The 27446-nt window shown below is 36.1% G+C and overlaps 3 protein-coding genes across 3 annotated transcripts; all 3 read right to left on the bottom strand.

The window, feature by feature from the left end:
* Positions 1-18: 18 nt before the first annotated feature.
* LOC110109415 lies at positions 19-11387 on the bottom strand. Its single transcript, XM_028694683.1, has 4 exons — positions 7505-11387; positions 7284-7443; positions 2852-3298; positions 19-2762 (listed from the first exon to the last, which is right to left on the bottom strand). Exons 1-4 carry the CDS (start codon positions 11275-11277, stop codon positions 48-50), a joined length of 7095 nt encoding a protein of 2364 aa, XP_028550516.1. The 5' UTR covers positions 11278-11387; the 3' UTR covers positions 19-47.
* LOC110109420 (putative disease resistance RPP13-like protein 1) lies at positions 6296-9800 on the bottom strand. Its single transcript, XM_028694672.1, has 2 exons — positions 7094-9800; positions 6296-6706 (listed from the first exon to the last, which is right to left on the bottom strand). Exon 1 carries the CDS (start codon positions 9718-9720, stop codon positions 7432-7434), a length of 2289 nt encoding a protein of 762 aa, XP_028550505.1. The 5' UTR covers positions 9721-9800; the 3' UTR covers positions 6296-6706; positions 7094-7431.
* A 5613-nt stretch (positions 11388-17000) lies between the features above and the next one.
* LOC110109414 (putative disease resistance protein RGA4) lies at positions 17001-18768 on the bottom strand. Its single transcript, XM_028694673.1, has 3 exons — positions 18206-18768; positions 17440-18117; positions 17001-17407 (listed from the first exon to the last, which is right to left on the bottom strand). Exons 1-3 carry the CDS (start codon positions 18512-18514, stop codon positions 17384-17386), a joined length of 1011 nt encoding a protein of 336 aa, XP_028550506.1. The 5' UTR covers positions 18515-18768; the 3' UTR covers positions 17001-17383.
* Positions 18769-27446: the final 8678 nt, after the last annotated feature.

Below are 27446 nucleotides of genomic sequence, written 5' to 3'. Positions count from 1 at the left end.
TAGGAGGCGAACTCTCAATGGCTCCATTAGCAACACGATGGACTCACTTATCCAGAGATTGCTGTAGCATTGAGATGGCAATTATTAGTGGTTTGCATTTCTCCGAGAGAGATCAGATTGGGGCAATTTATAATTGTCAACGATCTTAGTGCTGCAAGTCTTGCTATTTCATCAGCCAGAGGAAGAGATGTAATGTTTCGACAACGAAAGACCTCTAATGTTTCAAGGGGAATAGGATTTGAATTGCCACAAAAATTCAAAGTCTTCCACCCAATATTACTTATGGACAATCTCTTGAGCTTAGGAGGCAAAGAGAGCAACTCTTTCAACTTCGGGCAGTCATCTAGATCCACATATTTTAAGCAAGGAAACAAACATCCATCTTCAGCAGCTACTCCTGCCTCAAACCAATCCTCTAATGCTTCTAATCTGAAAATATGTAACACCTCTAGCAATGGAAAGGCATGGTATTTATCATTCCCATTAAATTTACTTTCGAGCCATTTTACTTTCGGCATGTCAGAAAGTGTCAGTGACTTGAGGAAGGGAAGTTGCCCGAAAGGAGGAAGAGTTTCCCACTCACAGCAATCTGTCAATTCGATTTTCTCTATATTGAAGGTTGGATTGACATTGTTCATCCATATTGGAGACCTTGCACCCATGTATCTCTTTATGCTCAGATTCCTTAGACATTTTGGTGGTTGAAGATTGTCGAGCACGTTCTCATTGAAATCGATGTTCCTCGAATCAGTGTTACTCCAACATAAGGTTAAATCTGCGAGCCTCCTCTTGGCACATAATTTGGCACTAGAAGCCTCCTCGGCATCCTTAATATTTTCAAGGCAATTTATTCCTAATTTGCAAAGTTCATTCATATTCTCCAACTCCCCAATTCTATAACCACTCACATCTCTAAGATCAAACATATTCAGTTTTCGAAGAGACTTTAGCTTCCCAATCCCACATATCGATGAAATATAATTCCCGGGCAATTTCACGTAATGCAAGTTAGAAAGGCTATTAATGTCAATTGGTAAAAAATCATCACCTTCAAATTGGTCACCTTCAAATTGGTTTAGCCTCCTTGGCTCATCATATATTATGTATTGCAAGTGATAGAGATTACTTAGAGATCTTGGCAGCATGGTCAAATTACAATTATCAATCTTTAAGTATCGAAGATGTATCAAATTTCCAATCTCCTCTGGTATCATTTTCAAGCCTGCTGAAGCATGCATGTATAATAAACGTAGGCTTTTCCATGTTTTGAACATTTCAATAAGTGCGCTGATATCCTGATTAGAAACTTCATCGAACAAGAAAAGAGAATGCAAATATTTAAATTGCCCAATCTTTTTTATGATGTCTGGATTTGTAGTTTGAACAGACAAGTGTCGAAGAGTCTTAGGAATTATAGAAAACAACTTTGTTCCATCCTCAACTCTTAAACATTCATGGATGGAAACTGATTGTGCCAATTCATGTATTAAATCATGCATCTTGTAGTATCCTCCAAAATCATCAAAGAAAGATTTTTTAACCAAGTCATCAAAATACCTTCTTCCAATATCCTCCATGGTCCATTCTTGATCACGAGGTTGCTGAATGAAACCCAATGCAATCCACCTTTTGACTAAATCATCTTTACGAAATATATAATCTTGTTGAAATATAGAACAAAATGTCAAACAATTTTGTAGATGTTTAGGGAGGAACATATAGCTCAATCTTAAAATAAGAAAGATGTCATTCTGACCCAATTTTGGACTTAGAAAACCACTACTTAAAACATTTGTCCAATGCCTTTCATCCAAGTTGCCATTCAGAACGCCACCAATGACTTTAGCTGCCAATGGAGATCCTAAAAGCTTTTTAACAATCTCTCCAGCAATGGCTCTTAATTTTTGATGATCATCAGGGGGGTTCTCTACACCAGCAAATGCATGAGAGTTGAGGAGCTGCAAACACTCATCCTCCTTCAAGCCCTCTAATCTAAATATTTTCTCTTTTTTTTTAATGATCTTTGCCATCTTCATTGCAACTGAGTCCATTCGTGTTGTCACCAAAATCTTGCTACCGAATTTCCCATAAGCTAGAGGAGCAAGCACATCCTCCCATTTGCTGATATCGCGGTTCTCCTCCTCCTCCCAAATATCATCCAGCACAAGTAAGAACCTTTTGAACATCAACTCATTCTTGAGACTATCTTGAAGTGCCTCAAGTGTCTCCAAACGAGGCCTCTGCTTCTTAAGAGATTCCAACATATCTGCAATTACTTTTTTCACATCAAAGTTGTTGGAAACACAAACCCACATTTTAAGATCAAATTCATTTGTAATTTCATCATCTTTATAAAAATGTTGCAAGAAAGTTGTCTTCCCCATACCACCATGGCCCACTATAGATAGCAGAGAAATGTTTCTGTACAAATTAGTTCCATTAACAAGAGCTTGATGTTCCTCATTCGATGGCATCCTCAACCACTGCATAACAAATTCCTTATCCTTGCCTCTACCGATGAGATCATTTGTAGGCAAAGATCCTCTTTCACGTGTTTTGAAGAAATCAACCTCCTGCTCCTTCTGTTCCTGCTTCGTGCTGTCTAAAAGATGAAGGAAAGTAGTAACATCAGCCGAAACTTTATCAAGTTTCTGCACAGCCTCCTCCAGTCGCTTCAGGTTGGGATCCCTTTTGAGAAGCCGTTCGCCAATTTTGAGAATTTTACGAGGACTTTCAAATAGGAAGTTCATGAACTTTCTTTTCTGATCATATTAGTTAGAAATAGATTATCAAATAAATATATTCGCGAGCATAATCAATTAAATAGGAAGCACGCGGTGGCGGAACGCACCTTTGTTTCTTCCCTGTTTTTGTTCAGCTGTTCTTGATGCTTCATGTACTCCAACTCATCGAGCACATCATCTGCCTCATCAATAGCATCTCGCAGCTGCCATATCCATTTGCTGAGAGCTGGGTTCTGATCGCCGATTTGTGCTTGGTTCGCAGCAAAGACGACAGCTTGGATCTTGGGGTGGTTTTCTCGCAGGCTTTCCAGCTCCTTCTTCATGCCCGTCTGCCATCCGACTTGCTCTTCCAGGTAATCAGAGCAAGCGTTGATGATCTTCTCCATGATTGGACCAACAAACCATTCCGCCATGGCACCGCTGATCGAGGTAGAGAGAGCAGAACAACTGAACAGTAAGAGAAATGGAAATTGATTGGAAGAGATGAAGATTAGATAGTCTCTAATAATTGAGAGGCAGAGATAGAGAGAGAGAAAGAAGCTACGACTGAAAGTCTACGTTAAGTCAAGTAAAGTTAACGGAGAAGAGATTGGAAGAGATGAGATTAGATAGTCTGCTATAGTCCTAAAGCCGACTGAAATCTTCGTCATAAAATAAGAAAATTGAATGTATTTTAAAATAAATGAGAAGTTTGATTTTTTTATTAGAATATCATTTTAAATGAATTTTTTTTTATATAATATAATAAAATTGTAAAAAAAATTATTAAAAAATCATCTTATAATAAATGTGCAACTCACAAATGACTGCTTTGGATATTTATGGGAAAGTTAAAATTGGACCAAATTGACTTAATTAATTTGAAATAAATTTGATTTAGTCGGAATCAATTGAGTTGAAATTAGTCTTATGTGATTAAATTAGACCAATATAATTCATTTTAATGAAATTCAATTTAATTTGATGTGAGCTAATTCAATTGGAGCTGAACGAGATTAATTTAAATTAATCTAATACAAATGAAATCTTATGCATCCTCAATTTGAGTAGGCTTGGCTTGATTTTATTAGCTCTGACTCGACTTCAAAAATGAGAGAATGACGATTATAAATTTAATTTCGAAAAAGAGGACAATAAAACAAAGAATTACATATTGCCAAGAACATTATAGTTCTTGATAATGAGTTCTTCTGCTCTAACAATAATTTTATTCATAACATATTCAAATACAACAAGAAGAATGGTAGAGAAATAGCTTTTAAATATTCTGAAGAAGATCCTTTAAATGTCATATACTAATCTTAATTAATCTTTAGGATGAGTTTAGATTTCATCACAATAATTTGCTTTTTATTTGACAATAAATACTAGCTGAAGCCTTCAAAGTAACATCGAGCAAGCAAATCAAAATAATGAAAAGAAGCTTTATGGAATATTTTTCTGCTTTTGATGACAAATTTTTAAAAAAGAAAACGAGCTGATAATAGTACGTTTATATTCGTTTGATAAGTTAAATGAACGAGCTTGGACACTTTTGATAAATACTCGATAGTTAAATAAATGAACTTAAATAGCTTCTAATTCGATTTATTTATGTTTACGAACATTAGCTTAAAGCTCGTGAACAAGCTAACAAACAAGTTTTAGAGTATAAGGATAAAATAAGTTGAATTCTTGTATGGCTTTTCTTGTAACCATTCTTGTATGGCCTCTTTTGTAACCGGTGCTTGAGTATGCTGTAAACTTTATTATAAGTGATATAGAATATAATTTCCATCTTCCCTCAATAGCTCTGGCCTTTTCTCCTTCTTGTCTTTCTTGATCATCTACAATTTCTACATGGTATCAGATAGGCTTAACGTTTCAGGGACACGATGAACGCTTCGCTCAATTCCCAACTCTCTGAACAAACTGAGACGACGAACTCTGATCATCCTTGCATCTCCTCGTCCCTCAAATTTGTTCTTTCTAATCTCAAGTTATTCAGATATAGAAGAACTGAATCCGTTGCCTTAGATACGTCTAGCTCAATAGCCAGACGTTGCCTTAGATAAGAACTGTATATCATTTTAATTTATTTATTTTCAATTTATTTTGAGGAAAATAAAATTTAAATGATTTCATCTTAAAAATTTATCTTATAAAAAAATATTTATAACATATACATTTATGCTTATTTTTTATTTAAAAAATAATAATAATTGCCACACGCACTCTAAAATGTTCAATAGACCAACTGGCCCCAACTTTTAAAAAGAAAAAAGTAAATAAATAATAAAATTATAAATGAATGGCAGTAGATGGAGAGATTATTAGTTGCGGAGTGCGGACGGGGAGAATCATCCGCACAAGCACTAGACCCAACCAGGCACTCAATACTGCTGGATACCGCTAGATGATGCACACTCCGCACATAATAATTTTTCCAGCAGATGGGAGTTGCCATTCCTGATTCCTTCAGTGCCTGCGGCATACTTGCTTTCTTAAATTGCATAATAAAATTGTATTTTAATTTAATTATGAAATTGAAAAAGTTCTAAAGCCCTATAGTTTTTTTTTGGGACATTTAGGTCATTTAAGGCAAACTCACACACACAACGCATACACATGGACTCGAACCTTGGACCTCTTAGTTGAAAGCCTAAGCTTTCAACCAATAGGCCAAGGAGAGTTGTGTAAAAGCCCTATAGTTAATTACGTGTTGCAGCAGCTGCTCCACATTTCCTGTTTGTTACTTCTTTTGCAGCTTTAATCTGCACGAAACATTTCTTTAATCACAGCCAATGGTTACAAACAAACTCTACCCTTTAATGATTTAGCTTCTTTCTCTTTTTATATAAAAAGCCTGTACTATTTCAACAATGGAATAGATGGAAAATTGTTCATGTCATTCTCTTCTTCTTCCTGGTTTCGGTTTTATATGTTTCTCTGTGAAATGCAGGAATATTTACAGATATAACTACAATAGAGATGATCAATCATACATATCCAAATAAGTATATCAGAGATTAAATTCCAAGTACTCATTTAAGTAAATGTTTTTGAATTACACTAACAATGTTCTTCATAAAAATCATAGTTAATAGTTATTACAATAAGTATGTACATAACATAAATGAAAAATTGTGGTTACAAGCATTCAATGTTTCCCCTCCTGTCTTTTGTTCCCGAGAATTGCATGCTCATCATTCATCTTGTGCAGGATGTTTTGCTTACTCTGCCAACTACAGCTCTGGTTGAAACCTCACAGCTTTAGATTTTACCCTCTACTGAAATTAAAGAATACAATATTGATATTGCATTCTTCACATTCCATATCAAACAGATAAGACGAGCATAAAGAACTTTGGTTTTGTTTTGTTTGTTTTTTTTTTTTTTTCAATTCCTGCACTTGTAAACTAGCACGTCCTAACAGGTTTGAAATTTTCATTTAGGATAATTGTTAGAAAATTTTTGCATGACGAAGATAGATCTTGAAGGTGAGAGAGATAACAGGAAATCCAATTTCCTTTATTCAATAGTTACAGGAGGGCTATAAGGGACACTTTAGCTCTATAATATCATTCCTTATTTATAGACTATCGAAAATGATCCAAAGGAACATCCAAACTAAAACATAAATCAATATCTAACAATCTCCACCACCTTGTTTCATATTTACAATCAAATATAAAAAAAACACCCATTTACAAGAACTCATGCTTGTTGCAATCCGACCGACTCCTTACACTAACTCCATGAGCAAATCCACCGAACCAAGCCCAACCCTACTCACGAACGGCTTCCACTATGCATTTCGATCCACGACTCCAGCCCACGCTCCCATGCATTCTAAATCACGCGCGCTTGATCCGCACACATGTGCCTTGTGCATAGCTTGCTCCCGCGCGACACATCCACGCTCCAGCACCGAGCATCCTATGACCCGTTAGTCTTCCCTGGATATTTATGCGCGCTACAGCCTGCTGAGAACACGGACACCAGATGAAGACGAAAGAAAGAAGAGAAGAAACAGGGAAAGAGAGAAGAGAATAAATTGTATCTTTATTACATAAGACGAAAAGAATACATAGATATAAATAGACTAGAAAACTACAGAGAGCAAATCCTAGAGCTACATGTGTAAGCAAATAGTACAAAGCTTCTTGAAATAAAAAGGCTGGCGTGGAGACTTGGTTTAACGGCAAATTATTACATCCGGTCACCGAACGTGAAGATAGGTCCGGATATTAATAAAATATTATTTTAAATTAAGCGCATCAAAAGCGCAGGTAAAGCATAGTTAAAGCGCAGTTAAAGCACAGTCAAAAGCGCAGGTGATGTGACATGTTTTTATTGGATGTCCAAACCTATTCGTCTGATGACGGTACATAATAATTTGCCTGATTTAACACCCGAGACTTCGCAAGATCCACCAGTCCAATCCTGAGTCCAGTGTTCCCTTCTTGCGCACTCCTGTGTGATCTACACCGAGGTTCTTGATCTGGCTACCACCACTCCAATCCATGTGAACAATCAATGATTCTTGAACTGACCAACAATGCTCCACCTACTTTCTTCTCCGCTCTGTGCAACTGCTCCGCCTCCGATCACAGAGCCAAACCGCGTCTGCCGCTGCCCCTCGCGGTCCCAGTCCACTTCGCCTTCACATGCAACCTCTGATCGGCCAGCCGCCCATGGCAACCCGCTAATCCTCCAACTGAGTATAAATATAGACATTAGGAATGTGAGCAATCTTGTGCCAATCAGAGCCCACAAACTCTTGATAGCGTTCAATTAACTCTGGATGACAGTTAAAAATTAACAAAGATTTTAAGGAAGAAGGGAGGTCTGGTAATTCCCGGAGCTGAGGAGAGTCACTGATTGTAAGTTCTTGGAGAGAAGAAAGGCTAGAAAGGCAAGAAGGCAGACAATCAAGATTAGTAAGAGATGATAAATACATGAAACACAAAAAAGGAGGGAGCTCAGGTAATTCCTGGAGCTGAGGAGCCCAATTAATAGTAAGCTTTTGTAGAGAAGAAAGGTTATGAAAAGAAGCGGGAAGGGAATTCACGCACTCAAGACCTTGTAACCATAGTTCACACAAAGTGGCAGGGAGGTCCGGCAGGTTTTGGAGAGGAATGTGTCGTAATTCAAGATGTTTGAGGGAAGAGAAGGACAAAGAAGATGGCAGGCATTGCAATGATCTGAGTTCTGCAAGTTCTAAACGTTCCAAAGAGGCAGGGATGTTTGGCAGTTGTTGGAGCCGAGGAACATTTTCCACACATAGAATCTTGAGTGAACAGTGGCTTTCCAAGGAGGAAGGGAGAGACTGTAAGCATTCGAGTTCTACGAGCTCTAATCGTTCCAGAGAGAAAGGAATGTTGGGAAGCAGCTGGAGCTGAGGTACATTTTCCACACGTAAAATCTTAAGAGAAGAGAGGCTGTCCAAAAAGGATGGGAATGACTGCAAAAATTTGAGCCGTTTCAAGTTCAGCTCACAAAGGGATGAGCTAACTTTAAGAAACCACTGCTCTACCTCAATTGGAAATGAAAACAACGTATAATTGTTCTGAATTTCTAGCTTCTGTATGGAGGTGATCCTTGTCAACGGCACCATTAGCAACACGAATGGATCCTTTATAATGAGTTCACTGAGTATGAGCTGGTAATTATTAATGGTCTCCGGTTCATGCATTCCTCTGAGAGAGATCAGATTGGGCAAATTTTGAATTAAAATACTGCAATAGTTGCTAGCGTCTTGTAGCAAGTTAAAAGCATTCCACCCAATGTTAACCATCTCTAATTCCTTGAGCTTAGGAGGTAAAGAGGGCAACTCCTGCAAACTGGGACATTCATGTAGGCACATTGCAGTCAAGCAAGGAAATAAGCAACCATTTACTGTTGTTCTTGTATCAAACCAGTCCTCCAATGCGTTCAAATTCTTAATATCTAGCACTTGCAGCGATGGAAAGAGACAATCCTTATCATGCCCATGAAATTTATAATCAAACCGCTTTACTTTTGGCATATTACGAAGGTACAGATACTTGAGAAAGGGAAGGTGCCCAAAATGAGGAAGAATTTGCCACGCCAAGCAATCTTCCAATTGGATGTACTCTAGATTAGAGATCAAGTTGTCATTGTTCATCCATATTGCAGACCTGGTACCCATGAAAGAATTTATCTTTAGTTTCTTTAGACTACTATGTGGTTCAAGCTTGTCAAGCACGTTCTCATCCAAGTTGGAAACTCCATGGCTCATAAGATCACTCGAGCGATAATGATCTCTACGTCTAATGTTACGCCATACTAACGACAAATCTGTGAGGTTCCTCTTATCACATAATTTGGCATTGCAAGCATCTCTAGAATCCTTCACATTTTCAAGAAAATTGATTGTTAATACACAAAGTTCATTCATGTGCTCCAGCTCCTCAAGCTTATAACCAGCCTTATTCTGAACATAGAACCCATCAAGCTCTTGAAGAGAGTTTAGCTTCCCAATGTCATACATTCCAGGAAAGGGAAGTTTCATATAATACAAATTAAGAAGGTTATTTAAATCCCTTGGTAAGAAATCATCTTCTCTCAAATTTGAAAAATTTTCATCACAAATCAGGAACTGTAAGTGATAGAGATTACTTAGAGATCTTGGTAACCGAGTGACTCTGGTATCAACAATATTCAAGTATCTAAGATGTGTCAAATGTTCGACTTCTGGTATATGTTTCAGGCACGGTGCACATATGTACAATAAACGAATGCTTCTCAATGTTTCGAAAATTTCAATAAGTACACCATCAGCAAAATCTTCATAATGATTGTAGAGCAAGAAAAGTGAACGCAAATTTCTGAAACTTTTCATCTTTCTGAGCACTTCAAAATTTTTAGTATAAACAAACAAGTGTCGAATTGTCTTAGGAATTCCTAAAAGCAACTCTTCATCACCTATAACACTGAAGCATTCTTGTGTAGAAACAGATCGTACCAACATATGTAGTAAATCATGCAACTTGTAGTATATTCCATGTTTACTCTGAAATTTATCAAATAAAGATTTTTTTACCAAAAAATCGAAGTACCTCTCTCCAACATCCTTTAGGGTCTCTCCTGGAATATTAGGCAATTGAATGAAACCCAATGCAATCCACATACGAATTAGATCATCTTTATCATACTCATAATCTTGTGGGAATATGGCAGAGAATGAAAGACAATTTTGCAGAACTCTTGGGAGGAATATATAACTCAATTTTAAGACAGATGAGATGTCATTTTGACTTCCAATATCATAGTTTAAAACTCTTATCCAATGGCTTTCATCCAAATGAGAATTGAGAACACCACCAATGACCCTTGCGGCCAATGGAGATCCCGAAAGTTTTTTAACCATCTTTTCAGCAATGGACCTTAAATTGTGATAATCATTAAGTCTCTCTACATTGACAAATGCATATCTAAGGAGGAGGAGCAAACACTCATCATCCTTTAGGCCCTCTAATCTCAACATTTCATTCTTCTTGTTAATCACCTTTGCAACCATCAATGCAGCAGAGTCCATCCGAGTTGTTACCAAAATCTTACTTCCCAATTTTCCTTGAATTAGAGGGGCGAGCACATTCTCCCATTTGCTTTTATCCCGCTCCTCATTCTCTTCCCAAATATCATCCAAAACAAGTAAGAATTTCTTGGTCTTCACCACAGATTCGAGACTCTTTTGAAGTGCATCAAGTGTGTCCAAACAAATCCTCTCGTTTTTAAGAGATTCCAACATATTTGCAATGACTCGATTCACATCAAAGTTGTTGGAAACACAAACCCACATTTTAAGATCAAATTCCTTTGTCATTTCATCTTTATATACATGCTGCAAGAGAGTTGTCTTCCCCATACCGCCTTGACCCACGATAGATAGCAGAGAAATATTGCTGTACAAAGTTGTTTGATATTCATCTGATGGATTTCTTAGCCACTTCATAACAAAGTCCTTATCCTTGCCTCGACCGATGAGAACATTTTTAGGCAAGGATCCAGTTTCACGTGCTCTGTACAGCTCAAGCTGCCGTTCCTGATGCTCCTGCTTTGCGTCTTTTACAAGATGAAGGAAAGTAGCAACACCAGCAGAAACTTTATCAAGTTTCTGCACAACCTTCTCTAAACTCTTCAAGTTGGGATCGATTTTGAGAGTACGTTTGGCAATTTGGACAAGTCGTTTATTTATGGCTTTCATGATGGAACGCACTTTTCTCTGCTTCTTATTTTTGGTCAGCTGGTTTTTGAGCTTCATGTACTCCAGCTCATCCAACACATCATCTGCCTCATCAACTGCATCTCGTAGCTGCCATAGCCATTCGTTCAGAGCCGTATTTTGGTCTCTGATCTGTTCTTGGCTGGAAGCAAAGTGGACGATAGCTTGGATCTTGGGATGGTTCTCTCGCAGCCTTTTGAGCTCCTCCTTCATGCCTGTCTGCCATCTGACTTGATCTCCCAGGTACTGAAAGCCAGTGTTGATGAGCTTCTCCATGATTGGAGCACCAAACCATTCTGCCATGGCTCCGGTCAAGGAAGATCAGAACAACTCAACAGAGAAGAGAGAGCGAGAGAAGAAAGTGGATGGCAACGTCGCGTGGTCCTTACTTCTCTTGGTATGTATTTGTGCCGAGGTGGGGGGATGCATATGCATACAATGGAAATGTCATTAGAGATATAATTTTTTGGTGAGTTAAGGTATGGTTAAAATCACTTAACAAAAGTATCTAAAAATATACTCTAATAATATATAAAGAATATAATCACAATTTTCGGTCATTTTTTATTTTTCCTCTATAATCCCTAATACAAATTTTCAAAATTAGTCAAATCTTTCCAAACTAGATCTCCGTGACCAAGCATTAGTTTTCCTCTACCCTTAGGCCTCCAAACTACTTGAAATTTCACCAAATATATCAAAACACATCTAAGAATATTACTTTAGCCTTCCCTTGTGTTTTCATGGCCTAGATCCTCCACCACAAGCGAGCCTTAATGTGAACCCCAAGAGCTAGTGATGCAGCGCACGAACCTACAGCCACCTGCATATTAGTACACAACCCTCTTATATTTGAGCTCCACTATCTACTAACCGCTTTTGTCTTTTATTACTTTTAGTACCTGGGAATTATTCTCACTTTTTGGTTGCTGGTAGTTATTTATTAATGAGGAGAAAGCCTCATACATATGCGCTTTTATTTGGTTCGTTTGACGGGATGCAAGAAACATCCGGTTATACGCAAAAAAATGCCTGTACCGAGGTGTACCGAGTTTTTTGAAAAAACTCGGTACACCTCGGTACAGGCGTTTTTTTGCCTACGACCGAATGTTCTCTGCATCCGGTCGGAGGACGTAATAACTGCTCCATACATATAGAAAAAGAGGGAAAAGAATTAGGCAGAAGAAAATAAATCAAAGCTTTTTACAGAGGAATTTCTGTTCATTCTTCGTATTGCCTTGTTTCATTGTTTTTCTTGCAGGTTTTTGGATCCCTTGGTGCAGGTAGCATATCAGCTAGTTATAGGGTTGGCTTGTCCTAGGTGAAGAAACCCAAATGAGGGTTCAAGAAGCTCGGTGAGACGAACAGGAAGAAGGAAATGTCAATTGTTTATTCAGTAACACTTCTCTTGATTACAGAGGCAAGGAAATATAAGTAGAGAGAAGGAGATAACGGCTAGTACACGTGTCAAACTCCTATTCGAGATACAAGCTATTTATTTATTTATTACATTCTTCTAACACTAGGCCCTTGGCATACCGTCTTCTCTTGAACAACACTTGTAATAAATTCTTCCAACTATTCTCGGGTATCTCCCATATCCTGAGCATCCCATCACAATAATTGGATGCCTTGGATCAATCACCACTTTCCTATGGTTTGGTCATAAATAATGGAGAACAAACACATTACAACAACAAAATCAAGCCTTCTTCCCCATAATAATTTAGTCAAATAAATTTTTTTATGAATCAATATAAGTCTAAATCATAAATCGACTTCACTATAACATAGATATTGTGATTTTTTAATCACAATGGTTTTTTATAGCTTTTGGGCATTGGTGCAAATCCTTAAGAAATTAATACCAGTCAATAAGTGTGGATTTCGAGCTATCAGATGTTCAATTTGCAAACTGATTTAACCAAAAAAATTTAAATAAAATGAGCTATTTCACGGATATTTTTTAATAATTTTTTAAACACAAAGTATTTGTATAAATTTTATATTTAAATTAATTAAATTATTATTAAATAATTAATTTATTATTAAAAATTTGTTTCAATTAACTTAAAACTTTAAATTCTTTTTATATTCTTCATACGGCTGACAAAGAAAATGAAAAAAGAATTTGAGGGAAAATGAAACTTGAGATTTGGAGGTCGTTCAGTGATTTTTGTCTATTTGGAAATTAGTTTGTCTTGTTGTAAAGAATCATATTCTATTTCTTATTTCAATAAATATATATTTTTGGTATTTGTTAATTAAATTTGTATTTATCAAATTTATATTTTTGTTATAAAAAATAAAAATAATTTTATATTAACTATATTGTTGGGGAAGTTATTGTTGGTAATTGTCATGATTCACAAGAGGATGTTAATTTGGATATTGTGAAATTTGACAATGCTGATTTTTATAATGTTTCATGGGGAAAAAAAAGAAATCTAAAACTTATAAAAAAAATGGTGCTAAACTTTAAGCTTTCTTTTGATCTTCATTATGTTCTTAGATTCCTCTTTATGCTTTGTGCATTCTAGTTTTTGATGGAGTGGGGGTATGGTCTTTGGGTTGGCCTTTTCGGTGCTGCGTCACTCTCTTTGTTGATGTTTGTTTGGGTTCTGGATCGGTCAGCGGGTTCAAGAGCTAGTGGGTGTTTTAGTATATGCTATATTGATTGTTTCAGCTGGTTGTTACTAGCACTTCGGTTCTTTTGTTCTTGGATGGGCCCTTGGAGCTCTCTTTTGAGTCTTTTAGTTTGGTTGCTATTCTCAGTCACTGTCACTTGTGCTTGTTCATTCAGTTGTTCTCCTTCTGCAACTCGATCACATTCATCTATTTCCAAGCTTCATTCTTTTTTGTTGGTATGTTCTTAGGTCTTTTTTTTTTTACTTTATCCTTTTTATGTAACTAGAAGGGATCTTAAACTCTTTTGGCAATAGCTCTTTGAGCATTTAATGAGTTTTCGATCCCTTTTTAAGGACTTTGTATCTTCTTTCCATATTAACGCGTAAGCCCTTTGTGGATTTTTATAAAAATAATAATACTTTTGACTTGAATTTGAAAAGGTAAATTATAAATAAGTTTGAAAAAGATTTAAAATTCAATAAATATTTATACTATGCTTGAAAATAAATGAATGAATGAATTTAATCAATATTCTACTTAACTTAATTTAATTTATTTATAACCCTAAACATTAACCAATAAAAAAATGAATTCAATGGCCTATAGGGTTGTAATGAGCCTAGTTAATTTGACCCGAGTTCATTAATTTTTCATGTTTGGCTACTTCAAAAACTTGTTTGTTAAGAATATGACACATCCTTTAACTTATTCATGAATAGTATGTTTATGTTTGATTCATTGTTCTTATGTGACTTGTGTTCAGTTTCAATTAGCTTGTAATACTTAAGAAAATATTAAATTTTAATTTTTTTTAAATGACTCATAAAAAATAAAATAATTTGTTATTAAAATTTTCTAATTTCAATAACCAATTAAGTTTAAAATTTGGCAACTATCAATATAATATCTAACATTGTAAATTACAAGTTCATAATTAAAAAAATAAAATAAATTTTATTAAAACAAGTTAATATCTAACAAGTTAATAAAATAAAATAATTAAGCATTAACCATCAATATAATATCTAACATTGTAAATTACAAGTTCATAATTAAAAAAATAAAATAAAATTTGCTATCAATAATCTTCAACATATCTATACATAAAAGAGCTGCCATTGAAATTTCAAAAGAAATCAATAAGAAATAAAAAAAACTACTTAGATTTCAGCTGTAAAGGATCAAAATCGGGAATCTAATGACATATTTAATGAAATATTAAAGAAAAATATATTTATATATAAAGGGACCACCAAGCGACACATAAATAAAATTGAGTACATCAATCAAGTGATTCAAACTGTTTAATGCTTAAATATTATGCATTATTAAGATTTCATATATATTAGACAAATAAGATACTAGAAAGAAGTTTGCAGCTTTTGTATTTTGAAATTTTCATTAAAGTTGGAACTATTATATTATCCGGGATGAATATAGATAGATATGAGGAATGTGAGCAATCTTGTGGCGATCGGAGCCTCCATCCTCTCGATAGCGCTCATATAACTCTGGATGACATTCCGGCGAAATTGATAGACTTTTTAAAGAGGGAGGAAGGTTCGGTAATTCCCGAAGCATAGGAACGTCATTAATATCTAGATTCTGAAGTGAAGATAAGCTTTCCAAGGAGGAAGGGAGAGACTGTAAGGACGCGAGATATCTAAATTTCAGCTCAGAAAGAGACCTAACATTCAGAAACCACTGCTCCGCCTCATTTGGAAATGAAACCAACTCATCATTATTCTTAATATACAGCTCTTTTAAGGAGGCGATACTTCTCAATGGCTCCATTAGCAACACCGATGGATCACTTATAAAGAGACAGCTGAGCATGAGATGGCAATTATTAGTGGTCTCCACTTCTCGATATCTTCCCAGAGAGTTCAGATTGGGGCACTTAATAATTCTCAAGTCTCTTAGTGCTGCAAGTCTTGCTATTTCATCAGCCAGAGGAAGAGATGTAATGTTTGGACAGTCAAAGACCTTTAATAATTCAAGGGGAATGGGATTTGAATTGCTACAAAAATTGAAAGTCTTCCACTTAGTGTTATCCATCCACAAGATCTTGAGCTTAGGAGGCAAAAAGGGCAACTCTTTCAACTTCGGGCAGACAAATAGCTCCAGTTCAATTAAGCAAGGAAACAAACATCCATCTTCAGCAGCTACTCCTGCCTCAAACCAATCCTCTAATGCTTTTAATCTCCGAATACGTAAAACCTCTAGCAATGGAAAGGCATAGTATTTATCATTCCCATTAAATTTACTTTCGCGCCATTTTACTTTCGGCATCCTATAAAGTTCCAGTGACTTGAGGAAGGGAAGTTGCCCAAAAGGTGGAAGAGTTTCACACTCCAAGCATTCATACAAATCGATCCTCTCTAGATTGAAGATCGGATTGACATTGTTCCTCCATATTGCAGACCTTGCACCCATGTATCTGACTATCCTCAGATTCCTTAGACATTTTGGTGGCTGAAGGTTGTCGAGCACGTTCTCATCTAAATCGATATTCCTCGAATCAGTGTTACTCCAACGTAAGGTTAGATCTGTAAGCCTCTTCTTGGCACATAATTTGGCACTACAAGCCTCCTCAGCATCCTTAACATTTTCAAGGCAATTGATTCCTAATTTGCAAAGATCATTCATATTCTCCAGCTCCCCAATTCTATAACCACTCACATCTCTAAGATCAAACATATTCAATTCTTGAAGAGACTTTAGCTTCCCAATGCCACATATCAATGAAATATAATTATGGCGGAATTTCATGTAACGCAAATTTGAAAGGTTATTAAAGTTACTTGGTAAAAAATCATAAATATTAGGTTGGCTTAGTGCCCCCAGTCTCTCAGCATAGATTATGTATTCCAAGTGATAGAGATTACTTAGAGAACTTGGCAGCATGGTCAAATCATAATCACCATCAATCTTTAAGTATCGAAGATGTATCAAATTTCCAATCTCCTCTGGTATCATTTTCAACCTTGCTGAAGCATGTATGTATAATAAGCATAGGCTTCTCCATGTTTTGAATATTTCGATAAGTGCATTGATATCCTGATTAGAAGCTTCATGGAACAAGAAAAGTGAATGCAAATATTTAAACTGCCCAATCTTTTTTATGATATCTGGATTTGTAGTTTGAACAGACAAGTGTCGAAGAGTCTTAGGAATTATAGAAGGCAAGTTTGTACTATCCTCAACTCTTAAACATTCATGTATGGAAACTGATTGTGCCAATTCATGTATTAAATCATGCATCTTGTAGTATCTTCCATCTTGAAACTTATCAAAGAAAGATTTTTTAACCAAAATATCAAAATACCTTCCTCCAATATCCTCCATAGTCCATTCTTGATCATGAGGTTGCTGAATGAAACCCAATGCAATCCACATTTTGACTAAATCATCTTTATCAAACCAATAATCTTGTCGAAATATAGAACAAAATGCGAAACAATTTTGTAGATATTTAGGGAGGAACATATAGCTCAATCTTAAAATGAGAAAGATGTCTCCCCGACCCAATCTTGGACTTACAAAATCACTATTTAAAACTTTTGTCCAATGTCTTTCATCCAAACTAGAATTCAAAACACCACCAATGACCTTGGCTGCCAATGGAGATCCTGAAAGCTTTTTAACTACCTCTCTAGCAATGGATTTTAATCTTTTATAATTATTAGGATTCTCTACATCAGCAAATGCATGAGAGTTGAGGAGCTGCAAACATTGATCTTCCTCCAAGCCCTGTAATTGAAATGTTTCCTTCTTCTTTTTAATCACCTTTGCAATCGTCAAAGCAACGGAGTCCATTCGAGTTGTTACCAAAATGCTACTACTAATTTTCCCATGAGCCAGAGGGGCGAGCAACTTCTCCCATTTTTTTTTATCCTGCTCCTCATCATTCTCCCAAACGTCATCCAGCACAAATAAGATCTTTTTGGACATAATCTCAATACGAAGACTATCTTGAAGTGCCTCAAGTGTCTCCAAACGAGGCCTCTTCTTCTTAAGAGATTCCAACATATCTGCAATGACTTTTTTCACATCAAAGTTGTTGGAAACACAAACCCACATTTTAAGATCAAATTCCTTTGTCATTTCATCTTCATAAACATGTTGCAAGAGCGTTGTCTTCCCCATACCACCATGGCCCACAATACATAGAAGAGAAATGTTTCTGTACAAATCAGTTCCCCGATGCTCATTTGATAGCTTCCTCAACCACTGCATAACAAACTCCTTAGCTTCGCCTCTACCGATGAGATCATTTGTAGGCAAGGATCCTGTTTCACGTGCTTCAGACAACTCACGCTGCTGCTCCCGCTGCTCCTGCTTTGCGCTATCTAGAATATGAAGAAAAGTACTAACCCCAGCTGAAACTTTATCTAGTTTCTGCACAACCTCCTCCAGCCTCTTCAAGTTGGGATCAATCTTCAGAGCGCGTTCGCCAACTTTGCGAATTTTGGAAGCACTTTCAATCAGGAAGCTCGCGTTGGCCGTTCTTTTCTGATAAAATTAGCGAGAAATAGATTATAAAATAAATATATTTATTTGCAACCATTATCAAATAGGTAGCTGATGATAGAGAACGCACCTGATCTGTTTCCTCCATGTTTCTAGTCAGCTGTTCTTTATGCTTCATGTACTCAAACTCATCGAGCACATCATCTGCCTCATCAACAGCATCTCGCAGTTGCCATATCCATTTGTTGAGAGCCGGATTCTGATCGCTAATTTGTGCTTGGTTAGCGGCAAAGACGACAGCTTGGATCTTGGGGTGGTTTTGTAGCAGGCTTTCAAGCTCCTTCTTCATGCCCGTCTGCCATCCGACTTGCTCTTCCAGGTAATCAGAGCAAGTGTTGATGATCTTGTCCATGATTGGACCAACAAACCATTCCGCCATGGAAGCGACGATCGAGGTAGAGAGAGCAGAACAACTGAACAGTAGGAGAAACAGAGATTGGAAGTATGGAAGAGATAAAGATTAGATAGTCTCCAAGAGCAGCCTAGGATGATTGCCTTGTGTAGGGGAAACCTTCATTTCGACCGTTCCTTTGAAATCCAACGGCTTCGCGGAGACGTGAACAGCCTAAGACGAGTAAACGGAGAATATAAGAGAGAAGACGAAGCTGCGCCGTCGTCGTCAGTTCACGACTGAAGTCAAGAAAGACAACAGTGAAAGAGAAGAAGAGATAAGATTTAAATGAGTCATGCGATTCTCATGTATATTTAATTATTTTTATCAATCAAAATTTATGATATATTTATATATTGAATACCTATAAAATTTATCTTCATGAAATTTTAGTTATACTTGTAAAAAAAAACTTATTTAAAAGAAAACTTAAAATAAGTTTCTTATAAATAAACTTTGAATAAGATATAAATCAAATAATGTTTAAATTTGATCCAATTTTGATAAGAAAAAGAAAAAAAAACTTCATTAGTATAGTATTAAGGTCAATTTAAATTATTTCACTGCAGAGAAACATCATTTTTGGCAGCTATTTTCGTCAAAAAATGGTCAAAATCCGCCAGAAATTAGTATTTCCGTCGATAAAAAGCTCATCGAAAAATTGCTACCAATATAAAATAGTTCGCCGGAAAAATTTCCATCAAAAATCCGCCGAAAAATCCCTCAAAAATATCACTTGAATATCTGCCATAAAAATAAAAAAAATGAAAATAAAAAACTAACTGAATACAACGACCCCCGCTTAGGCTCACCACTCCCGCATGACCCGTAACCCGTCATGGCTAACACCGATTGAACCATTGCCGACCCGTCCAGCCTCATGCCAATGCAATCCGCCCGAGGGCCGACGCAACTGCGCTTGGCGGGATTCGAACTCTCGCCATTTAGAGAGATTATTCTGTGCGGACATCGATGGAAGAACGGTCCGGTGGCACTGGGTACCAACCGCAGTACACTTTGGGGTGATGTGACTCATTTTTATTGGTCTCTAGACGATGTCCGGACTCCGCACAAAATAATTTGTCCGCCATTCAGTGCCCCAATTGCATGCAAACCATCATGCCACTAGTGCAAAAACGTAAAAATAGTTGGGATTTTTTTTAATTTAGAATATAAATGACAGAATATTTCATTTAAAATAATTAATTTATTTAAAGATCAAAATAATTAATATATTTAATATAATTTATTTCAAGTTTTTAAAAGCTGAGTTTATATTTTATTTAAATCATAAAATTAATAATAATTAAATTAATTTATAAAAGCAGAGATTGTTTAATTTAATTTATATGTTATTTAATTTAACAATAAATTATTAAAATTTTTAATTTAACAAAATGAGTAATTTTAATTATTTTTACTTGTCATTTTCAGAAAATTTAAAATTTCGTCAGAAATTCATTAGAAAATTCGATAAAAATTTGCCGGAAATAGCTCCAAAAAATCCATCGTAAATCCGTCGGAAATACGTGAGAAAATTTGTCAGAATTTCTGACTAGTTTATTTCCACCGGAAATCAATGTTTTTCCTGTAGTGTTTAAAGCCTTAAGCATCAACTAATAACAAAATGAATTCAATAGGAGTCTAATTTGAGCAAGCTTATTATTTGTAGATAGACTAAAAAATCACTAGAAGAAGAACAGGTCATTTTTGGCAGTAAATATTACCCATAACTAAGGCAACTGGAGCACTATTCTCAATTTCACAATCTTTAGTAGCACTAATAATCAATCCCACATTAACCAAAGTAGCTAAGAAAAAAAAAAGCAGGCAGCCATCTAGGAGAGGAATATTCAAAGACTAAATTTCAAAGGAACAGGTCGTCTACTAGTGTGAACTCCATTACTATAAGTTACAAATCTTTTTAGCTGAAAATTTTAAATTTCACTAAATGAAAAAAGGATTTACAATCATAGATCCAAAAAGAGACCAAAAAAACTAAAGATTACTAATCTTTTAATCACTAGAATAAAAGCATATTTTGCAAAATTACCTCAAAAAGGCAAAATAACCCAAATTTTGGTCATTTTATGAGCAACAAAAATAACCAAAAATCAATCAAGAAGACTGATACGACATCACAAAATTAGCTTGATCGGGCATGAATCTCGAGGCAAAAGCTAGTTGGAAACTTCAAAAATTAAATCCGGAAGCACCAGAACTCTTTTTTAAGCGAGCCTACAGTCAAACTGAGCGTCTCAGAAATACGAATCCAACAACACCAAGTTCAACCCAATCCGAGCCCAAATGAGTCCGGATCAAGAACCAAAAGCGCTGTTGGAAGGTTCCAACTGCAATTTGAGTTATCAAATGGTCTTCGATTTTAACGAGCTTATACTCGAATCGAGCGGCTCGACGAGACAAATCCAACGAGCCCAAGATCGCCGAATTCTGATATCATTAAGGCCTTCAAATGTCCAATGAACGGTGCATGATCAAATGATTCGATATCGGCCGTCCATTCAAACCACTCCCCCATTCGCCCATGATCTCACGTCTATTTACAATCCATGCTACTCCAGAAAATCTATAAATAGAGCCATACAAGCTCTACCAAGGGGACTCAAGTGAAGAGAGAGAAGAAGAAGGGAAGAAGAAGGAAAAGAGGAAAAGGCGAATCCTCTCCTCCTCGACCACTGCCGGAGTTCATCCTGCCGCCCGAACACGCCGGGATTATGCGTGATATTCGAGAGAACGCAGGAATTCTGCCCAACTTCCACGTGATGCTGGAATTCTTCCCAATTTGCAACAGAGTTCCCTCATGACGCCGAAACTCCGCCCAAGTGAAGCCGGAGTTCTCCTCTGCCACCAACAGACGTCGGACTTCTACCTGACGTCGGACCTTCACTCTTCGCCAAGGCTCTGCCCGACGTCAGACTTCTAACGGTTATCGGACTTTGCTAGACGTCTACGCGAAGATGGATTTCTTTCCATTGTTGGACTTCTACCTGACGCAGTCCTTTTGATCTTCGTCGTCATACTACGGTCTTTCCGACCTCCGTCGCCTGTCAACTACGGTCATCCTGACTTATGTCTCCTGCCTACTACGGTCCTCCTGACTTATGTCGCTAGCCGACTACAGTCCTTTCGACCTCCGTCGCCAGCCGAATACGGTCCTTCTAACTTACGTCGCCCACCGACTACGGTCTTTCCGACCTCCGTCGCCCGTCGACTACGGTCATCCTGACTTATGTCGCCCGCCGACTACAGTCTTTCCAACCTCTGTCGCCCGCCGACTACGGTCTTCCTGACTTACGTCGTCCACCGACTACAAGCCCTCCGACCTCCATCGCTCGCCGACTACGGTCCTCCCGACCAAACGAACATGTCAATAGTGATTCTTTGTATTCATATCATGTGATGTACTCTATAAAATGTACATCAAGCTAAGGCCTTCTCCCAAGTAAGGGCCTCATTTGTAATCGACTGCAATACTAGTGGATTCATTCAAACTGGGCTAGGCCCCATGGTTTTTTACCCTTTTCAAGGGTTTTTCACGTAAAAATCTTGGTGTCTCATAAATGGTAGACCCTCTCTCCTTATTTGATTGCGTGCCGAATTTTCGTACAATGCTAAGACGTTAAATTTTATATTTCTCTACCGGCGCGAATACTCTAGGATGCAACAAAGACCATGAGGCATGCTAGTCTCAAGAAATGGCAGGCGGCTTCCTACAAAACCAACAGAAAAGTTCGACACCCGGTTACTAGGCGTGGGCCACCGACAGATGATGATGGTAGACGGCAGGAAGCAAGTGGCGGTGGAAACAGTGGTTGCTATGGGTGATTAAGGAGGCACTTGAGCTGTTTAAAGTGTTATTAGTCAAATTGGACGAGAACGCTTTATCTCAAAAACGAACTAAAATAAAATACAGTGCATCTACTTTAATTTATCTGGGATTTACTTTTCATCAAATCAAACATCAAAATGTTTAAAAGTAATGTATTTACGCTTTACCTTACAATCACTTTTCTTTTATCTTTATATGACTCATACTACTCAAGTTATGTCATACTACTGAACATTTCAGCTGTTTTTCAAGCTTCATGTACTCAAGGTCATCCAACACATAACCATTCGTTGAGAGCCGGATTTCGGTCTCTGATCTGCTCTTGGCTGGAAGCCAAGTCCACGACAGCTTGGATCTTGGGGTGGCTCTCTCGCAGCCTTTCGAGCTCCTCCTTTATGCCTTTCTGCCATCGGGTTTGATCTCCCAGGTATTGAAAGCCAGTTTTGATGAGCTTTTCCATGATTGGAGCACCAAACCATTCTGCCATGGCACTGGTCATGGAAGATCAGAACAACTCAACAGAGAAGAGATAGCGAGAACAAACACATCACAACAACAAAATCAAGCATTTATCCCTATAATAATTCAATCAAATAATTTTTTTCATAAGTCAATATAAGCCTAATTAAATCATAAATCATCTTCACTATAACATAAATATTGTGGTTTTTTAATCACAATGATTTTTTTATAGTTTTTGAGCATTAGTATAAATCCTTAAGAAATTAACACATGTCAATACAAGTGCGGATTTAAATCATCTTCACTATAACATAAATCCTTATGATTGGAGCAACAAACCATTCTTCCATGGCACTGGTTAAGGGAGATCAGAACAGCTCAACAGAGAAGAGAGAGTGAGAGAAGAAAGTGGATGACGTGGTTCTCTTCGTTGGTATTATTGCTGAGGTGGGGGGATGCTTATGCAGACAATGGGAATGCCATTAGAGGTATAATTTGTTGGTTAAGTTATGGTTAAAAAAGTTTAACAAAAATATCTTAAAAATATAGTCAAATAATATATAAAATATATAATCGCAAATTTTCCATTATTTTTATTTTTTCCACGATTTTAAAATTCGGATTGGACCGGCCAGGTTGGTTCAATTGTGAACTGGTGTTAAGACCGATTCTGATCATCACGAAAATCATTTCTGTATTAAATAGGAATGAACCGGGTAGAACCACCAGTTCAACCGACAAACTAGTCCCTATTTCCTTGAAACACTCAATTCAATTTCTAAATTATTTAAATATTTAAATAAATTAATAATAAAAATTAAATAATATTTATAGTTTAATAAATTAATTTAAATTTAAAATATTTAATTAAAAATACAATTAAATATTTTTGATAGCTCCATCACCCATATGATCGAGCTCTTAACCCATCCCATTTTATTTTTATTACTTCACTACTTTTTCTACTCTATTCCTATACTATTTTTTCTCTCCACAATTACTTTCCTTTCTTTATTAAATGGAAAATAAATATATAAGAAAATAATGATAATAAATCAAATCAAAATTAAATATATAATAAGTGGCAGACAAAGCTTTCTTTCTACATGTGATGTGCTTTTGGAGCATTGCAAAAAAATGAGAATATTCTCTTTATGATTGATGGTGGATTTGAAAGTTTGCTTACTTGTGGTGAGTGACAAATAATGATGCTTGTTTACTGTAATTAATTATTAGTCCTTTATTGTAATCAATAATATCTATTTTTGGGTATTCAATAATTTATTTTTATGCTTCCATGTTTGGGAGGTTTTGAATGAATTTGGTATGCAGCTCACTTCGATCTACTAGTTGGTTGGAAATTTTGATTATTATTAGTGGTGAAACCTGTCTCTCTTTTAAGTTGGAAAAAATAAAATTATAAAATATATAATCTTTTATACATAATAGAAAATGATTTTTTTTTAGAATTTGGGCAATTACATTTATGAAAGGTGAGCAAAATAGTTAAAATGTTTATTTTTCTAAGAAGAATAAATATCTCAATGTGGGCAATTCCAATCTGAGCACTTCCTGGTTCCATTCCTGACTACTAACCAAAAAATTTTGTATTCGAGTCTTGCGTATATGATGTGCATTTAAATTTGTCTTAATTGGACTAAATTTCCCTCAAAATAATGGAATTGGGTTAGCTAAATTTTACTTTCTGTTGGATTAGTATTGGCGTCAGATGGTCGTTTGTTTTAATGTTGAACATTTAATATGCAATTTAAACCCTTCTTTTATATTTAGATATTCTGGAGCTTAAAATATTAAAAATCTGCAAAAATAACTGACAATTATTTGTAAATATGATATTACATTAATTTTTCATGACACCTGATACATATTTAGAAAGATGAAAAATATGAAGAACTATTTTATTGGATCTTTCAGTTAAAAAATTTATTATTTAGCTGCATATAAATTGGATTTGCCATGACAGTTATTTGTTGGTGTAGCCTTCTCCCAATGATGGCTCCTGAGGAAAAAGCTTCAGCTCATCAAAGGTTAATTAGTGTATAAAATTTTTTTGAAAGCAGCAAAAAAAAAATAACGATCAAAAGCTGTCCCAAACAAAACCTTAGAATGACATGAGTTGCACAACTCATAAGCTAGGTATAGCATTCTAGTATTGGATGCTAATCAATCAATATGTTTTGCTTACTTTGCCAAACCACAGCTATGGCTGCAACCTCAAAGCTGTAGCCTGTAGGTTTCACCCTCTCTTCATTTGGGAATATATACAAATATGATGGAATCAACACCAAATGCCAGAATTAAAATAATCATGAATTACTAATCATATGCCAATTTAAAGATCTAAGTTTCAGACTAAGCTCATAAATCCAAATGAATATATACAAGAATAGATTCTCAACATAATAATAAGCTTACCCACGTTGGAGGAAGGAACTAACCAATTTTTCTTTACAATGTGGAAGATTTTTTAGAGCATTGTGAGTTATTCTCATTTATTTCAAACATTGAATAATAATACTTTACATACAATCATAATAGAGAAAATCATACAGACCAAAATAGGCAAAATCATAATAGAGATAACTCTAAAGCTTTGGAATCACACAAGAATGAGAAATTCCGCATACATGCTGATAAAACATATAAATACAATCTCTATCATCAAAATCAAATAGTTGTTCATCAAAAATCACTCATCAATTATTACAACAGTTACTTAACATCTATCACACACATGAACAATTCTATCCCAACAATTACATAAAATCTTAAGAACTCTTAAATCACACAAGAATGATAAATTCCACAAACATACAGAAAAGCATAAATACAAACAGGGAGGGAGGTCAGGTAATTTGCAGAGCTGAAGAACAAAAGTAATGGAAAGCTGTTGGAAAGAAGAAAGGAAATGAAGTCAAGGAGGAATTTATCGAAGGTCTCCACTTCTTAATGTCTTTTGGGATATGTCAGGCTCTGACAATTTCGAATTGAAATGCTGCAATAGTTACTAATACCTTGTAGCCAGTTACAATCTTTCCACCCGATGTTATCTATCTCCAATTTCTCGAGCTTAGGAGGACAAGAGGGTAATTCCAACAAATTTGGGCAATCTTCTAGGTACAACTTAGTCAAGCAAGGAAAGAGGCATTCATATGTTGTTGCTGTTGCAATAAACCAATCCTCCATTGCTTTCAATTTCTGAATATGTAGCACCTCTAGCGATGGAAAGACACGAATCTTGTCATTCTCATGAAATTTGCATTCAAAACCTTTTACTTCTGGCATGTCATGAAGGTAAAGGGATTTGAGAAAGGGAAGCTGCCAAAAGGGAGGAAGAGTTTTCCATGCTGAGCAATCTTCCAATCGGATGTATTCTAGATTGGAGATTAAATGGACATTGTTCATCCATATTGCAGACCTGGCACCCTTGAATGAATTTATCTTCAGTTTCTTTAGACAACTATGGGGTTGAAGGTTGTCAAGCACATTCTCATGCTTATGATTTATACGTTCCAAGCTACCCCATTCTAAGGACAAATCTGTGAGGTTCCTCTTATCGCATAATTTGGCCTTGCAAGCATCTTTGGCATCCTCCACATTTTCCGGATAATAGATTACTAATATGCGAAGCTCATTCATATGCTCTAGCTCCTCAATTCTATAACCAGCCAAATTTTGAACATAAAGTCCATCTAACTCTTGAAGAGCATTTAGCTTCCCAATCTCATACATCCCAGGACTGGAAAGTTTAAGATAATGTAGTTTACGAAGGTTATTTAAATCAGTTGGTAAGAAATCATCATCATCCGAAAATTTACGATCACGATCATAAATCAAGAATTGTAAGTGATAAAGATTACAGACAGATCTTGGTAGTGGAACCATGAGAGCTTCAACAAAGTTCAGATATCGAAGATGTGTTAAATATCCAATCTCCTCTGGTATTTCTTCAAGTGGAGCATGTATGCACAATAAGCGTAAACTTTTCAATGTTTTGAAAATTTTAGTAAGTTCATCAAAAATAGGGACCATCCAAATATAAGTCATGATAAGAGAACGCAATTTTTTAAATTTGTCCATATTTCTGAACACTTTTGTATTTTGAGTATCAACATATAAGTGTCTAATAGTCTCAGGATTTTCTATAGATAACTCTTCGTCACCTACAATGCTGAAGTACTCTTGTCCCGAAACAAACCGGACCATTTCATGTAGTAAATCATGCAACTTGTAGTATGTTCGATGTTTATTCTGAAATTTATCAAATAAAGACTTTTTGACCAAAACATTAAAGTACCTCTCTCCAGCATCCTTTGTAGTCTCACCTCGAATGTTAAATGGTTGAATGAAACCCAATGCAATCCACATTCGAACTAAATCATCTTTGTCAAACTCATGATCTTGTGGGAAAATGGAACAAAATGAGAGACAATTTTGTAGAACTTTTGGGAGGAATAGATAGCTCAATTTTAAAACTGAGAAGATATCATTCTGACTTCCAATATCATGGTTTAAAACTCTTATCCAATGACTTTCGTCCAAATGAGAATTGAGAACGCCACCTATGACTCTTGCAGCCAATGGAGA

The sequence above is a fragment of the Dendrobium catenatum genome, unplaced genomic scaffold, assembly GCF_001605985.2.
Source record: "Dendrobium catenatum unplaced genomic scaffold, ASM160598v2 fragScaff_scaffold_537, whole genome shotgun sequence".
NCBI lineage: Eukaryota > Viridiplantae > Streptophyta > Magnoliopsida > Asparagales > Orchidaceae > Dendrobium > Dendrobium catenatum.
Note: the sequence above shows the minus strand (reverse complement) of the source record. Positions and strands in the feature narration are given on the sequence as shown.

Bases quoted from the DNA above. Each gene is read 5' to 3' on its own strand.
- LOC110109415 (XM_028694683.1), bottom strand. From the start codon at position 11,277: ATGGCAGAATGGTTTGGTGCTCCAATCATGGAGAAGCTCATCAACACT. The intron at 3,299-7,283 runs GTTGGTCAGTTC...GACTTAACGTAG, and splicing joins AAGAAAGTAGGTGGAGCATT to ACTTTCAGTCGTAGCTTCTT. The intron at 2,763-2,851 runs GTGCGTTCCGCC...TAATATGATCAG, and splicing joins AAAACAGGGAAGAAACAAAG to AAAAGAAAGTTCATGAACTT.
- LOC110109414 (XM_028694673.1), bottom strand. From the start codon at position 18,514: ATGGCGGAATGGTTTGTTGGTCCAATCATGGACAAGATCATCAACACT. The intron at 18,118-18,205 runs GTGCGTTCTCTA...TAATTTTATCAG, and splicing joins ACATGGAGGAAACAGATCAG to AAAAGAACGGCCAACGCGAG. The intron at 17,408-17,439 runs ATTTTGGTAACA...GGACTCCGTTGC, and splicing joins ATGGGAAAATTAGTAGTAGC to TTTGACGATTGCAAAGGTGA.
- LOC110109420 (XM_028694672.1), bottom strand. From the start codon at position 9,720: ATGTTGGTACGATCTGTTTCTACACAAGAATGCTTCAGTGTTATAGGT.